Source organism: Mustela erminea, chromosome 15 (genome assembly GCF_009829155.1).
Source record: "Mustela erminea isolate mMusErm1 chromosome 15, mMusErm1.Pri, whole genome shotgun sequence".
Lineage (NCBI taxonomy): Eukaryota > Metazoa > Chordata > Mammalia > Carnivora > Mustelidae > Mustela > Mustela erminea.
Genome location: NC_045628.1, coordinates 12,340,845 through 12,356,348, shown reverse-complemented (window position 1 = coordinate 12,356,348; position 15,504 = coordinate 12,340,845). Strand labels below are relative to the sequence as shown.

The following is a 15,504-nucleotide window of genomic DNA, read 5'->3' as shown; positions in this document are numbered from 1 at the left end:
ACCACATCTACGCCGTTTAGGTGCCTGGGCTGGGCCCCAATTTCACGTGCCTTTCTCTGTTACAACCACAGAAAGTCCCATTCGGCACAGGGACTCCTAACAGCAGGCGAGTTCTGACTTTCCTCTCTGGCGCTTTAACTCTGCCTTGTTGACTCAAGTTCAGTTAAGCTGCAAATCGTTGCTCGCGGACTATACCCACAGAATCCTAGATACCAACGGTACGGCATCTTCTCTGTCTCAGTGAGAAGGTGCTGGGACTCTCTGCTTTCAGGGGCAGGGAAAGCATGAGCGAGGAGGAACCTGTGTGCTTTATGTAAGAATGCCTGAGGCAGAGTGTTTACACGCGTACTAGGCATATATGTGAGCTGAAATGCCTCCCAAAAGTATTGCTAACTATGTCTGGAACTAGGTCAATACAACAGCAGGATCTACTGTGGGGCAAGCAGTTGGGGAAAAAGTGTGAGCGAAGATAAATTCAGACATGTCCCAACAGTTACGTTTACTATCATGTTGCAACACTCTTATTTCATCTCTGAGAGAAAAAGATCGTGAAATTATAATACAATACAGGGAAGCAAGAGACTCTAGTTTGGGTTTGGTTTTTTTTTTTTCCTTGAGATAAAGCAGAATAGGCTGAGTACATTGTCCAAACATGGATGCTTCTGAGAGTCAAAGGAGAGGCTATTAGTCACGCTGGGACAAGAAGCATGAGCATAGTGGGTGGACGGTAACCCACCCAGCAGCCTCGTTCACAAAGATGCCAGCCATTTATACATGTTTTCTTTTACTTCTTTTCCTAAGGGCAAAATGATTGTTTTTTCTATTTCATCACGAACTATTTTCCCTTTGGAGAACGAAGAAGAAAAGAACCAAAGGCGTCAGAAGTCGAAATAATTTAACTCTAAAAAATCATTGTTGGGGGTGCCTGGGTGGCTCAGTGGGTTAAAGCCTCAGCCTTTGGCTCAGGTCATGATCTCAGGGTCCTGGGATGGAACCCGCATCGGGCTGTCTGCTCAGCAGGGAGCCTGCTTCCCCCTCTCTCTCTGCCTGCCTCTCTGCCTACTTGTGATCTCTGTGTGTCAGATAAATTAATAAAATCTTTAAAAAATAAATCATTGTGAAGTGTACTTGTAATGTACACAACGTAGCCAACCCTTTTACCAGCCTAATCTGTATTTACATAGAGCACTTTGTTTTCTAAAACTCATCAGGGGACTTTTCCATGTTAGTTTTCTAGTGAATCTGATGAGTAAAAGTACCCTAAATTTTTTCAGGAACTGAAGAAAACCTTAGTTTTAGGTTGGGGATCGGAATTCACTACTAGACACCTACTCACTCCATGGACATGTTTCCTTAGTATCAATACTATGACAAAAACAGCTAAGAGAAACACAGCTTTTTTTGTTTTCTGGATTTTTTGCCTTGCATTTGATTTGCTTTGGTTAAGCTGGCTTCATGTGTGAAAGTACTAAGTCATTTACTTTAAAAGGAAAATGATCAACCTCGTTTTTAAAATGCTAATGATCTGTTTTTAAGATTCATGAATTTGGGGGGCACCTGGGTGATGCAGTCTGTGAAGCCTCCGACTCTTGGACTCTTGTATGGATCTCAGGGTCCTGAAATCAAGACCTTCCCCTCCTCTGCGCTCAGCAGGGAGTCTGCTGAGATTCTCTCTCCCTCTGGCCCCCTCCCCAAAATAAATCTTTAAAAAAAAAAACCTCATGAATTTGAATCATTTGTCACAGGTAACTTCTCTCTTACTTAAAAAAAAAAAAAAATGATCATTTGCTAAAGATCTCCCACATGCCAGGCACTTTATCTACCTGTTCTCAATGTTTATCAGTAACCCCGTAGGGGAAGTTTCTGCTTCTGCGTTTTCTCCTTAGAAAACCAGCAGCCTAAAGCATGCGGGGCAGGGGGGTGGGGGGGGGGTGTCAGCACCTGTGCTAAGACCCTAGACTAAACTCCTGGCCCTGACTGTGACCCTCAGAGTGGAGATTCTAATAACACATCTACCTCCGCAAATTGACAACGACAAAAAAACCCCGGAAGAGCCGGGTAGCGCTAACGAGGGTGAGCAGCACTTGTGAACGCTGCTCAAGAAGGAAACAGGCTTAGAATCCTAAGGAACATCATGTGGTTACGATCTTCTGTGTCTTTCCTGCCTGACTAAAAACCACCAAATTCTCTCTCCCCTCCCGCACATCACCCGGAGCATCGCCGCGTGCACGCGCGCACTCACACACACATGCGGGGTACACACATGCACACAGTTTCATTCTGACCTTGCAGGTGGTATTTTTCTAACAGGAAATTCCAGTAGTTTATGGTTAGGACTCAGAGGCTTCTGGTTAATTAAATATTCTCACTAGTTTCATTTCCCAAACATGAAACACCTGAACTACAACAAATGCGGTTCTTCTCTGGACCCTGGTAACCTTCAAGCCCCACCCAGGCTTCAGATTCGTCACCAGAACCTGAATTGGTCTCCTTCAACCGACCTTGTTCAGGCGGAACACTTACTCCACTGCGGTTCTTGATCTGATCACAGCCACACAGTAGGAAATCAACTCCACGCCCCTCATCTTCAGTAACATTCAGTGTATCAGAGCACTCTGGACCTATTGTGCTTAATCTCTTTTTCTAGACCAGATGATGGAAACCAACGGACACAGTTAGGAAGCCTCTAAGTGCTAGCCCAGTACGAAGAACCCAGTTTCTGCTCATTTCTTCTCTGCCCGGTCGTGGTATGTGAAAGTCCTTACTCAACGCCAGGTGAAACGGAAGGCCCTCGCTGCCATCAGCCCTTAAAAAACTAAGAATATTACCCTCTGAATGCTACCGGGAGATTTTAGAAGGGAAACAAAAACCACAGAAAGCACAGTAATTTTCAACTTAATGCCAAAGACCCACTGACCCATCATCTGTCTTTTCTATCGATTTAATTTGTATCCTACCTGACAGGACTTTACAAGCTTAAACTGCGTCAGCCTGCAGAGATGATATGGAGCCCCTGGCTCGTCACTGAGGCTCTTCCTCTGGGCAAGGAACTTCATGGAATTGATAAACAAGAACCAGACGATAGACTCACAGTTCTGGATTCTTGTCCTGCCCAACTCATAACAGCCATTACTGCTTAACTAGAAAAGTTCCTTATGTTCTTAATCCAATTACACAGAATCCGCTTTTACATGGTTTAAGAAACCAAGGGCAAGTTTCCACAATGATGATATTATTTTTGGCATTCTTGAGGCAGTTATATTCTCTAAAAGACAATCTGCCTAGTAAAATGCAAGACATTCCAGACAAAGTTATCAAAACTTTTCATCCTCCTGAAGATAGTCAGTGGAGAAAATCACTCTGGAAATTATTCTACGTCCTTTACAGGGTAAGAGGCTTTGGAAAGGGACAGTTCATTGAGCACCAAGCCCACAGCCTGCTCCATGAGGCTCGTGATGAGATGCCCTTTCCCAGCCTCTGCAGAGTCTGGTGTGGTCGAATGCGGACTGGCCAGAGGAACACGGGCAGAAATGACGTGTTCCATACCTAGGCCTGGGCATATGGACACTTCTCACAGGAGTCTCCATTGTGGCTCCCACAGTGACTTAAGGCCCACGAGCACAGTCACGCACGGAAGGTGGAAGGAAGAACTACAAGGAACCAGGGTTCCTCAATCACTGTCTGGAGGAAAACCACCCATAAATCAGGCTTACCAGTGAGCAAGAAATGAGCTTGTATCCAATGTGAGCTGTTATAAATTGGGGTGGGGGGGGAGGCAGGTTATTCTAGCAGCTGACATTATGTTAACCAAATAAATTTACTGGACGACTCTAGATCAAGGTTAGGTTGACTTGGAATATATGTTCTAGAATCAGTGACTCCGGCAAGAACGAGACATTACAGATGGAATCTCTAAGTATGTAGAGTCAACACCATGTTTGGCCATGATACAGCAATCTATTCCAGCAGGCAGTAAAATTTTGCTGGAGAACTGGGCTGAAAAAAATACTTTTGAACCACTGATCCTTCATTCCCATAGTCGACTATTAGCTGTCATAAATCACCACAAATTTGCCAGAATCTTCCACCCTTCCTTTGCCGAAGGAACCATGAACATATTAAAATACAACATCAACACACCACATGAAACCAACTCTGAATTTACAATAAAGCTATTGTCGAAGTCATTTCACAAAGAATATTAAGTGGTACAGCAAACAGAGTTCAAGTTGAATTTCTTTGGCTGTTTGTTTTTTCTCAATAGAAATTTAACATCACTAAGACCTTTGCTTTTCCCGTCCGGTAGTCAGACGTGTTTTTGCTTAGACCATGAGAATCAAAACATACGGTGCTTCCTTTTCTGCCCTATCATGACCCAAAATGGATGCACCCCACCCCAACATCCACTGTTATCACTGGCACACTTCCTCCTCCTTGCTTTGACCTCAGTGAATACGTCCTTCATTGCTAGGTAATTTCGGAAAAGGAGTATGAATAAATTCAATTAAGGAAGGAAATTAACACTCGTTAAGCACCTAGCACATGCCAGGTATTTTTACATACTTGATACCACTTAATCTTTCCAACAATGAGGTATATACCATAATTTTCCATTTTACAAATGAGGAAGCAGGGAAGTTTTTCAAAAAACAAACAAATAAGCTTGCTCAAAACCACATGCCAAGACAAGCAAGATTCAAGACCAAGATGTCAGACTCCAAAACTTATTCTCTCCATTTCAAAAGGCTGCATTTGACCCATGGCCGACTGCCATCCTTTGCCATTTGAACCTATGTCACATTGCCAAAAAAAAAAAAAAAAAAAAAGATTGGATTACCATTCGATTTTTATTTCTTTAAATATTCATTTTAAGTGAATCGATGGGTTCTCAAAATGTCCATCCTTCCGCTATACCTTAGTATTCCATTTCCTCAAAGTCAAAGCCTGAACCGTCAGGAGGCTGACATGGCGGGCAGCACCATGAAGAGTTCAGAGCGTAAACCCGGTCGGGAGGAAGCCCGGCCGTACATTCTCTGGGCTCACCGCCGACCATCTCTCAGGAAGGAGTTCTTCCTACCTATGAGGTTTTCGTTTCCACAAGTTATTTTAGAATTTTTGTTCACCAATTCTTAATTGCCAAAACTCCACATTGGAAGATACTACACTGTTAAGGTCAGTAAAACGGGCGTTAAGTCAAGGGACTTGTAACCCAAGGGACAGCCTTATGCTTTCTGAGCGGTGTAACCGGAGTGACTGACAACACCTAACACAGCCCCAGAAGGGACCAGAACACCGATCTCAATGCTCGTCTTACCGACTCACAGAACCAGGTGAAGTCAAGGACAATGTGTAGTGTACTGTTGTAACTCTTTTAAGTAATTATTTACTTACCTACAATTCTTCAAAGTCAAGTGGAGATAAACTAGCTCACTCAACAACGTATCAGTTCCAGCAGTTTTTCTAAAATAGTATTAAACTACACTAGATAAGTGAAAATATCAAGAGGCTAATATTAGGGCAGCATGAGTTTTTATGATAAACCATGCTAAAACCAGGGAAAGTCATCGATGCCCATTATAATACCTTCAGAATAAAAGTGTCTTTGATGACCAAGTCCCCCTCAGAAATAACTTTCTTCTTTGAAAGGCGACATCAACAAACACTTTAACCAAAATAGATTTCTACAGGTGACATTTAGGATGATAAAACTATCAAAGCCAGGTTCTTCTGATCGCAAAGGTCAGAACATTTCTCCTTCCTCTGAAAGCCGCCACACTGACGTCCGTCACGTACACGGCTCCAGCTCGGTCACACACCGGGTCATGGAAAATTGCGTTCTCATTTTCAAGCCTTACCTTCAGGTAGGATCCATAATATTTGGTTACGTAGGGACTGTCACACTGACTCAGCACTGTGATTTCTTGCTGAATGTCCTCTATCTCATCTTCAGCTTCTTCCAGATCAATGATTTTTATGGCAACCACTTTCTGAGTCCGAAGGTCAATGCCTTTGAACACCTCGCCAAAAGAGCCTTTTCCAATTTTCTCCAGTTTCGTAAAAAGCTCTTCTGGATCTGCTTTCAGGTTCTGTAGGAGAGAACAAAAAGAAGAGAACCTTCAGAAACTCACAAGATAGGGACAGATTTTCCTTTTTCCTTACAAACATAAAGAACACAGTCTTCCAGTCTTCTTCATTTAAGGGTCAGGCTGGTTGTGCTCACAGCTCTTCACACCCAGGAGAACACGGAGATTTCTAAGCCTCCTCTCTATAAAACACAGCGAGTGTGCAAATAAGAACAACCACCCAGACTATAAAAACTGGGAAAGGCTCCAGCACTTGCATAATTAAAAACCAAAACCTTTATGTGAATGCATTATAATATATGGATTTATTGAAAAACACTCCTATTGAAGCAAATATTCCACTTTTCTCCCTCTTTCCCCCTCTCTGCCTCATTTCCTAAGTTCAGGTTGGTTATGCACTACAATGTAGGTTAACCAGCACTTAATGATTTCCTAACAGGCCCGGTCTGAAGTCCAGCAAAGGCAGCCCTATGCATCTTCACCTACAGCTACTACCTTGGCCTCAGTATTTTAACCAGAACCCAGAAAACAGTAAGAACCTGTTTCCTTTTGTCTTGTAAGCATCACGCCCTTGAAATCCCTTCTGAAAGCTCTTAATCTCTAGTGCGATTAGGTGAACACACACACACACACACACACACACAGTGTCCATTTCCAAGGGGACTCCAACACCCACCCTAAGGACTCCTTGACCAGAGAGATGTGTGAGCAGCTGAGTTCTCAGTGGGCAGCAACCTGTCATCCCAGGGGGTGACAAGGGAGGAGACTGACATTCAGCAGGAGACTTAGGGGTACGGCCTATCTCAGCACAAGGGACCATCCACCCCAAAAGACTGCTGGCACCACCTGAAACCCCCCAGAGTAAGACAGGACCCTGGATACACCGCCTCCACACCTGCTCTCAAAAATGCTGCCCACAAGTGAGAGGATGGCAGGCTCACCCTCAAAGTCTACCAGTCCTCGTAAGAAATGGAAACCTGGAGAAGGAAGGAAGATGGGGAAGGAGAAGGGCTGAAAAAGTGGGGGAAACAGGCACAGAAGGAGGAGGTGAGGGGGGCCCTCAACAGAGAATTACAGCCATGTCGGCAGCACTGTGAGTTAGTCGGCACTAACCACGAACCTGCTTTCAAGGTGAAACCCGCAGAGTCCCAAGCAGCACCTCACGAGGGAGGGACTACTGAACCCCAGCCCGCCCGTTCCCATGCGGAGGGGCTGCTGCGCCACAGTGTGAACCCCGCAGGGATAGCATACCCCACTAACACAGGCGCACTAAGTCAGGGGGTATCTTACAGACGCCAAAGAAGCCCCATTTTTGAGACTGTGCACTTGAACAAGGTAAACGCTCGCAAAACCCACTAACCCCATCAGTAAAAATGAACAAAGTAAGTGAGAAAAAGAACACATCCTGGGTTGCAAGAAAAAGGAACAAGAGAGAGACCACGTCCATCTTCAGCAGCTAGAAATTCCCATTTCCAAACCCCTTCCCTTACCTCCTTCCCCCCAGGATGAGGGGAGGGGGCCCTCCTTTTCTTCAAGGCCAATCCCAAGCGCTGAGCTTTTGAGTCCATCCTTCTGTCCCCCGGGCTGTGGCTTCATCGGGGGCCGGCTTCACTGCTCGCTCTTCTGCTCAGCCCTCTCTACAGACCCATCAGCCTTGGCAGCCTGCTCGGGTTTCTCCCATTTGAAAACACACACACACTGGGCTTCCCTGGTCGCCTTCCTCCTTCGCCCTCTCCTTCCCTTAGAGTTCCCCGCCGGTCACGGTCACGGAGTCCAGCCAGGTGCCCTGCCCCGCCCGCGCCGCCACCCCCCACCCCCCGACCCCCCGCCCATCCGGCTGCAGCCCAGAGGCTGCCGTGCCTGATCCTGTCCTCCTCCACGAAGCCCTCCCTCTGGGAACTTTCCAGGCCCCTGGCATTAAACCCTGCTCTGCACTCGGCTCCTCCCGGTGCCCCTGGCCCCAGCAGAGTCTCCCCACACAGACTCTACCCACAGAGCACAGCATCCTTCCTCTACTCGTCCCCGCCACGCAGTGTCACGATTTGGGACTGTGTTCCCCCAGCCTGGCTGGTCGGAAGCCCCTGGGACACGTGGGCAATCCCAAAACGCTCTCAGCCATGCACAGGGCAGGGGCACATAACCCATATTGTTCGAAGACCCCCAATTAATTCTGACGAATAGCCACCTCCTAGGAAAAACGGCTTTAAATTACACATGGGGTAACTTTCAAAACTGCGAGCTCCTGCCCTGCCTTCTGAATTTTCACTCCCAGGATCGAGGACTTGCTAGATCCATAATTCTACAGCGACACCGCGAGCTCCAGCTACACGAACTGCATCTGCCACTTCCCTGAACCGGCCAGCCCTCCCAAACTACCTCCTTCACTAGACTAGGAGCCAAGGGAAGTCAGGGACCATGTTTTAACTCCTGACCCATGTCCCTGGGCACGATGACTGACGGCCAAGAAATGTCTCCTGGACAGGAAGAAAGCCCCAGCCTCACACCGACACACGCCCTGCAGGGTAGAGTCTACAAAGAATATCCTAATTCAGGGGGACTGAGAGCCAGAGGAAGGGGGAGCGAGGAACGCGGCCCCCCAGCATGCAAGCCTAAGGGAGCCGTAGGAAGAGCCCCCTGAACTTGCAGAAACAACCTCCGTGGCCTCAGAATCACCCACAGGCTTGGGCAGGCTTGTTGGAACACAAACTGCCTGGCCCCAGCCCCGGAACTTCTGGTTCAGCAAATGTGGTGTGCGGCCCCCAAGCACCAGAGAGCAACCAGGTGACGCAGATCCATGGGCCCAGGGACCACACTGTGAGAACCACTGCCCGGGAGACCTGGGGACAGAAGCGCAACAGCCTTGACAGGCTTACATGCCACTAAGATACGGCTGTTTTAGGTCAGCTAGCCTGACACCCTCTGTTAACTGTCCCCGCCCCAGACTAAGAAAAGACCGTGGCATTCCCTTTTGAGAATAGAAAATGAAGCCAACAAAAATGTATCCACACTCGCACAATGCCGGAGAGGAGAGCAGGGAGCCTGGTACCAGGATAACCCCAGTGAACCGCCCCGCTCTAGGACCACACCCCCCTTTGCAAAGTCACGGGCCCTCCTCCCAGCAAGAAAGAGTCTGCGTCCCCACCCCTTAAATCTGGGCAGACTTTGACACAGGCTCTGGCCAACAGAACATGGGGACTTCTTAACCTAGGCCCCAAAAGGGCTGAGGAGGCTGGGTCTGAGCGCAGGGGAGGGACTCACTCAGCCCCGGCGATTCCACAGCTCAGGGGACCCTCAACCTCCCAGCCTCAGCCCCGCCACCAGCTCACCGAGCTCAACGCAGCCACTTTACAGCGCCCAGCCAAGGCCAGCCCAGCCTCCCAGGCAGCCACCGACTGCACGAGAGGGAGCAAATTTGCTCTTTGAAACCTCCAGGTTTCAGTGGGCTGGTTACTCACCACCACCAACGGACACCACAGCTGACGCCCAGAAGGAGCCCGCTGCCAGGGCAGGGCCGGACCTCGGAGCTGCTAGGACCGTCCGCTGCTACACGCCCTTCCCTCCCGCCACTCTTGAAACAGGCCCGGCTGCTGCAGTCACCGTGTTCCCACCCCGCCATGCTGGTTTGGTTGCTTGTTTTGGGGGGTGTCTTTTCAAGCCTCAGTTCCCTGAATGAAGAGAAGCCAGATCTGCGGAGCTGCAACCTGGTGGCCCCCCCGGGGACCACCGCCGGCAGAGGCCGGCAGAGCACAGATTCTAAGGTCGATGCTGTGCCACCTGGGAAGGGAAAAAACAGAAGATCCGTATATCCTGTAGCTGTAAAGGACACGGATCCTCGGGGACAGCAGGCAGCCTGGGAGATTATTAGAGTAACAACTCCATCGCCATACGTCCACACCCCAAAGCCACTGTGCCCCTTGCTCCCACCTAGAGATGGCCTGAATCAAGCTGGCCTTTGGATTTCCTAGGGCGCTGTGCTCTTGCCAAGGTTAAACCTTAAGAGGCCCTGCCTGCAGCATCTGTCTCTGACGTCTTGGAATGCATCCACTGGCACAAAAGGGGGCCTGGGCTTGCCTGCTGGAGAGGTCACACGGAGAAGAACCAAGACACCAGACATACCCTGGGGCCCAGGGCAGACAGCCAGCACTCCTCCTGCTGACCACAGGCACGTGAACGAGCCCAGGAAGGACCTGCAGGGAAAACCTAGTCAACCCAGGAATCATGAGCCACATTCCATCATCAATGTATCAGGCCACGATGCTCTGGGGAGAAGTTAGACAAGAACAAGCAACCAGTTTAACAGAAATCCCACATCACTGCCAGAGAAATGTGTCCATCGTGGGGGCGGCAGGGGCAGACAGACATTCTCTACTCTGGTGGAGTGTTTCATTTTAATCAACTGCCCGATTTCCCTCTGGCCTGATGGAGACCCAGCTGCTCAGACGACTGCTTGGACCCTCTCCCCCAAAGCCCTCTCCTGCAGCCTGTACGGTGCAGCTGGCGGCCACAGCTTGCTATTGCGTGTGGTCGAGTGTGGCGTGTCAGTCCCCACTCTCTGCCACTGTGTCAGCAGCTGGAACCGGGCTGCAGACTGTCCCTGGCATGGAGGGAGACATATGCTAATACAGTGACAGCAGGGGACTAAACAAGCAGGGTCCCCTGCCCTTTGGCAAGTCATTATCAGGCCGTGCAGCCACACAGCCATGAGAGACTCAGTGCCAACCATGACCTCGTTCAGAAAGCAGCTACAGCATTTGCCTGTCGGAATCTATGCCACCGGCAAAGCAGATCCCCTTGGTAGAACGGGGGCTGTTCTGACCACCATCCTGAGGCTTTTCTCTCCAGAACGGTTTATGCTGGGAGCACCTTGGCTCCTCGGATTAAGTGTCTGACTCCTGATTCAGGCTCAGGTCATGATCTCAGGGTCATGAAATCAAGCTCTACGCTTAAAATTCTCTCTCTCACCCTCTGCCCCACCCCCTACCCCCACTCCCAGAAAGGAAGGAAGGAAGATAGGTAGGTTGGTTAATGCTGAATGAACTAAGCACTGGCCATCATCCCAGGTGAGAAAGGCTTGCTGGCGTCTCACCCCTGCATCCCACCTGCCAGACGGGCGGTAGGGTCCTGCTGCTGGAGCCCCAGCCAGATCCCAGGCAGGGGTCAGGACACGCAGCAGCTCAGCCTTCTCCGAAGCAGGGGGAAGGTCAGGACCCTCCCGCCAAAGTTCACCTCTCCTGGATCAACAAGGCGGGGCGGGGAGAGAGCCCCAGGTGGGGTGCTGCCAGCACAAGAACATCCAGCTCCCACCCTACAGGTCCTGGACTTGACCCTCAGAAATACCACTCAGGCCCCCCAAGTCCAAATTCCCACCTGCACTGCTGGCCTGGAGAGCCTCATTCTGAGCCGGAGGAGGAAGAGGTTTCTCATGATGGAAGAGTTTGGACGGCGTTTATATGTCTACTATGTAATAGGGCCCCATATGCTACTCAACATCTGCAAACTTCCGTTTCCTCCTTTGGGAGAAGGGTCATGGGGACAGAAACAACAGTGTCTCCAGGAAAAGCACTAAGGAGTGGGCACCTAGCGCCTTCTCGTGGCGCCAGGTGACACACGGACCATGCGATGTCTGCCCCAAAGGCCCTCCCAACACCGAGGACTCGTCTCTAGTCCCACATTCATCACCCCTTCTCCCTAACACCACCAGGCTGCCTGTCTCATTAAACCTTGGCTACCTTCTGGACCTTCCTACGCACTCACACATTATCCTGTTTACTGTTAATTACAAGATCTAGGGAGACCGGAGCATTTGTTACACCTAATCATATTAAGGTCGGGATCCCTCAGATCCCATCTGCCAAAATAAATGGCAGATGCATTCCCTCAGGGGCAGGGCTCAGGCAAAATCTGGGCTCTGGAAAAGCTCCTGAGCCCCGACCCCACGAGCCTGGAAAACCTCCAGGGCTCAAGGACTGTGGGAGAGCTGAAAAGTCAGGGTGAATCCAGAATCAACACAAGCCTCTCGCTGATTAAAATATGGAAGTTTCGGGGTGCCCAGCTACCCTAGCGCCTGGGATCTCCTAGAAGCCCCGGCCACAGGAAATGGACATGTGCACAGCAGAAGTAGTGTCCCGTGCCACGCGGCACAGTGAGGACAGGCCCACCTGCACCGTTGGGATCTCTTTGGGAAGAAAATCCACATGCACAGTGACCCGCTCCCCTCCAAAGCTCAGAGAAAGGGCTAAGCTGTGCGCTCCCGGGGCTCAGGCTTCTGCTACAATTCAGCGTATTTCGTAATCCCTTGAGAGAATACATTAAAATAGTTCTAGGATGACAAGTATTTTATATTTTTAAACTTGAATAGCTATTACTGTTTTCTTTGGATCATTTCTGGCAATGAAAAATGCATTTGGCATTACTAATCAACTTTCAAAGCTCCTTGGCTTTAGCTGTCCGACTCTGGCCACGCCATACTACCCCGCTCTGGGTTAAAGCCAAGCTTTGCTCTTTGTTTCTCTCTGAGAAGAGAAAGGAGCCAAGTTTGATATGTTCGAACACTTGCTACTTATCGCATTCCCGTCCCTACAACAACAGAGAGCACATGATGAGGAGGGGGAGTCGGCGGCAGGTGCGCCCCAACCCCCCCCTCGGAATCGGGCACGCACCCACTCACCAACCGCAGATCTGTCCTCCTAGAGAGGCCCTCGGCCTCAGAACCCCTTCCCCCCCCCGCCAGGCAGCACCCCAGGCAGCCACCACCCGTGCAGCGGACAGGCACCCAGCCGGGAGACCCACGTGCCAGCCGGGGCAGCCCCACCACCCGCATGCCTCCGCCCTGGCTGCCCGCCGTCCCTTACCCTCATACCTGCTGGGCTCTCCCAGCCCGTGTCCCAGTGCCACCAGCCTTCTTGTCTGCCATTTCTATAGAGGCGGATTCCAACATCCTAATTCCTCTCCTATCCCAACCGCCCGACTGTGGCCATCATTCTTCTGGAATGTCTCCCCATGCGATCCCCCCCTGCCCCACCTGACCCCACAGCAGCTGTGCCTCCAACTGACCCACTGTTAGACCTACCTAAACCCTGCCGGTGGGCTCCCACTTAACCTTAAAGCCCATGGTTTTCCTTCACTCCTTCACCCACGGGCAACGCATCATCTCTACTGAAGCCCCAGAACCAGAACCCCGGGGCTCCTTTCCGACACCCCTACTGACTCTCCCATCACCCACCTTCTCAACACTGTCTATGAGCACCAGGGGTTGTAGAGTGTACGGTTCCATTTATAGAACATTCCTGAAGTGACAGAGCTAAGAGTGATGGAGAACAGCTGTGGGGCTGCGGGGGAAGGGATGCTGGGTAAAAGGTGACAGGCAGACTTTTAGTGACAGTAGAACAGTCCTGCATCCCAACTACACCCCCCAAAAACTACGGGCAAAAACTGGCAAGTCTGGCCTGAAGTAGGTCTGCAGCTAATTCACCAGCACCGTGCCAACATCGGTTTCCTGGTTTTTACAGCGTGAGAGGCTATCACTGGGGAATGCTAGGGGAAGGGCACATAGGAACTACAGAGCGTTTTCTGCAACTTCTTGAAAGTCTTTAAAGTACTTAAAATTATTAAAAATTCTTAAAAAAAAAAAAAAAGCCCAATCTCAACTGTGTGTCCCACACCCTCTTTCTTCTGTAACCAAAGAGATCAGCCTTATTTCAAGGCTCTTGCGGGGGGGGGGGGGGGGGGGGGGGGGGGGGGGGGATTCCCATTTACTGCTTAATGACACTCAAACCTGACCACTCCCTTGAGCAAAGGCAGTGGCTGCAGTCTCCTGGTTCCAGGAGCACACCCACGCGGTGAAAGGAAAACTGTATTAACGTTTTTGCAGGCTGTTTTCCCGCTTGAGATTGTGATCACCGAAGAAAGCATCTTACCATCTCGCCAACCTAACCAGCAAAGAGGTGAGCAGCAAGACAGCACCCAGAGTTCCCTCGAAAGGAAAGAACGGGGACAATCTCAAGCAGACGCCCCTTCCCAAGAAGGAACGCCGAAGACATATTCGAACAATAGAAAACAAAAACCCGGCCACATCCAGAGCATTACAGGGAGGAGAGACCAGGAAAGTGGAGGCCGAAGAACAGAACCGGGGTCAGCTGCTCACTGACATGCACAATCTCTCATTTGGGGCAGCAGCTACCTAAGATCTGGAGAGATGAGACCCAAAATAAACTATCAGACAGCTACTCAAAACTGTCCCTCTTGATGCTTAAATTACCCGCCAAAAACTATGGCGTCTAGGGGGCCCGAGCACTTCAGATCTCTGCTCTGCCAAATTCATAGCAAGTTAATGAAACCCCCATATCTGTCTCCACATCTGTAAAATGGGCAAACAGTACATTTTCAGGATGCTCAAGAGATAAAGGAACATAAGGAAAACTGCCTCTGTTGTAGATCTTCGTCGTTAACACTGAGCTGCCCTTCCCGACAGCGCTTGGTCATGACTCAGTAGTTTCTTAAAAGCCTTTCCCTTGAACTGCAGACAGAAGTAAAACCCCAAATCACCTAACTCACAAACCAATGCACATGCCACTGCGCTACCCTACAATCAACTAAAACAATGAGGCCTTTCCTCCTTCAGGAAAGGGATGAGGGAGATTCTAGGAGGCTTGAGGGAGCATCACCAGAAAGCGGGAAGGAAACATCTGCAAAACTCCTAAGTTGCAGAGGACAGCCCCGTGGAGGTCACGTGTAGTGGTGGTCAACGAACCACCAACCAGGGAGGCCAGAGGGTCGGGCCGCCAAGCAGCGTTCTAGCACGAGGCTTCCAGAGAGACCGCTGAGCCCCAGACAGCCCCTCCTCCAAATAAAAAGCTCTGAGGTCTAAGAAATGATGCTAAGAATTATAAAAAGCAAGAACTTTCTGAAGACCTTCCGCTCCTGGTAAGTGCTGACTACTCCATCCCCTAAAACGTACACAGAAGGCAGGCTCGGCCGTGCAGGAAGTCTCAGAGAGACTCAAGGTTAGATGAGCACAAGCAACGGAAAGGGAGAATTATGGCCAAGGAGGAAAGATGCAAAGGCACTGCCTGGTGGGTATGGACACAGCACACCCAAGCAGTTTATCAAGAAGCCCATGTGGTTCCCAAACACAAACACAACCTTAGAGGTGCCTGGGTGGCTCAGTCAGTTGAGCGTCTTTGTTTCGGCTCAGGTCACAATCTCAGGGTAGTGGGATCGAGCCCCACAACAGGCCCTGTGCTCGGCAGGGAGTCTGCTTGAGATTTTCTCCCTCCTCCCCTGCCCCACTTGTGCTCACTCTCTTTCTCTAAAATAATAAATTTTTAAAAACAACAACAACAAAAACAATAACAGAAAAACAAAAAAAGTTTTAGTTTGTGAAAAAGACATCCTACTAAAACTTCCTGAGCAGGAACCTGAA

General features: G+C 49.7%; 1 protein-coding gene across 5 annotated transcripts in view; it reads right to left on the bottom strand.

Moving 5' to 3' along the window:
- STK24 (serine/threonine kinase 24) overlaps positions 1–15,504 on the bottom strand; it is a 113,176-nt gene that overhangs the window by 60,405 nt on the left and 37,267 nt on the right. The window contains exons 1-2 of one of the 5 annotated variants that reach the window (XM_032315067.1): positions 12,943–13,011; positions 5,856–6,086 (exon numbers count right to left, since the gene is read on the bottom strand). In XM_032315067.1, coding sequence (XP_032170958.1) covers positions 5,856–6,086; positions 12,943–12,996 — 285 coding nt within the window. In that variant the 5' untranslated portion in view covers positions 12,997–13,011. Of the gene's footprint in view, positions 1–5,855; positions 6,087–7,573; positions 7,776–12,942; positions 13,012–15,504 lie in introns of those variants that run through there. The other 4 variants (XM_032315070.1, XM_032315071.1, XM_032315066.1 and 1 more) reach the window with 4 other exon arrangements.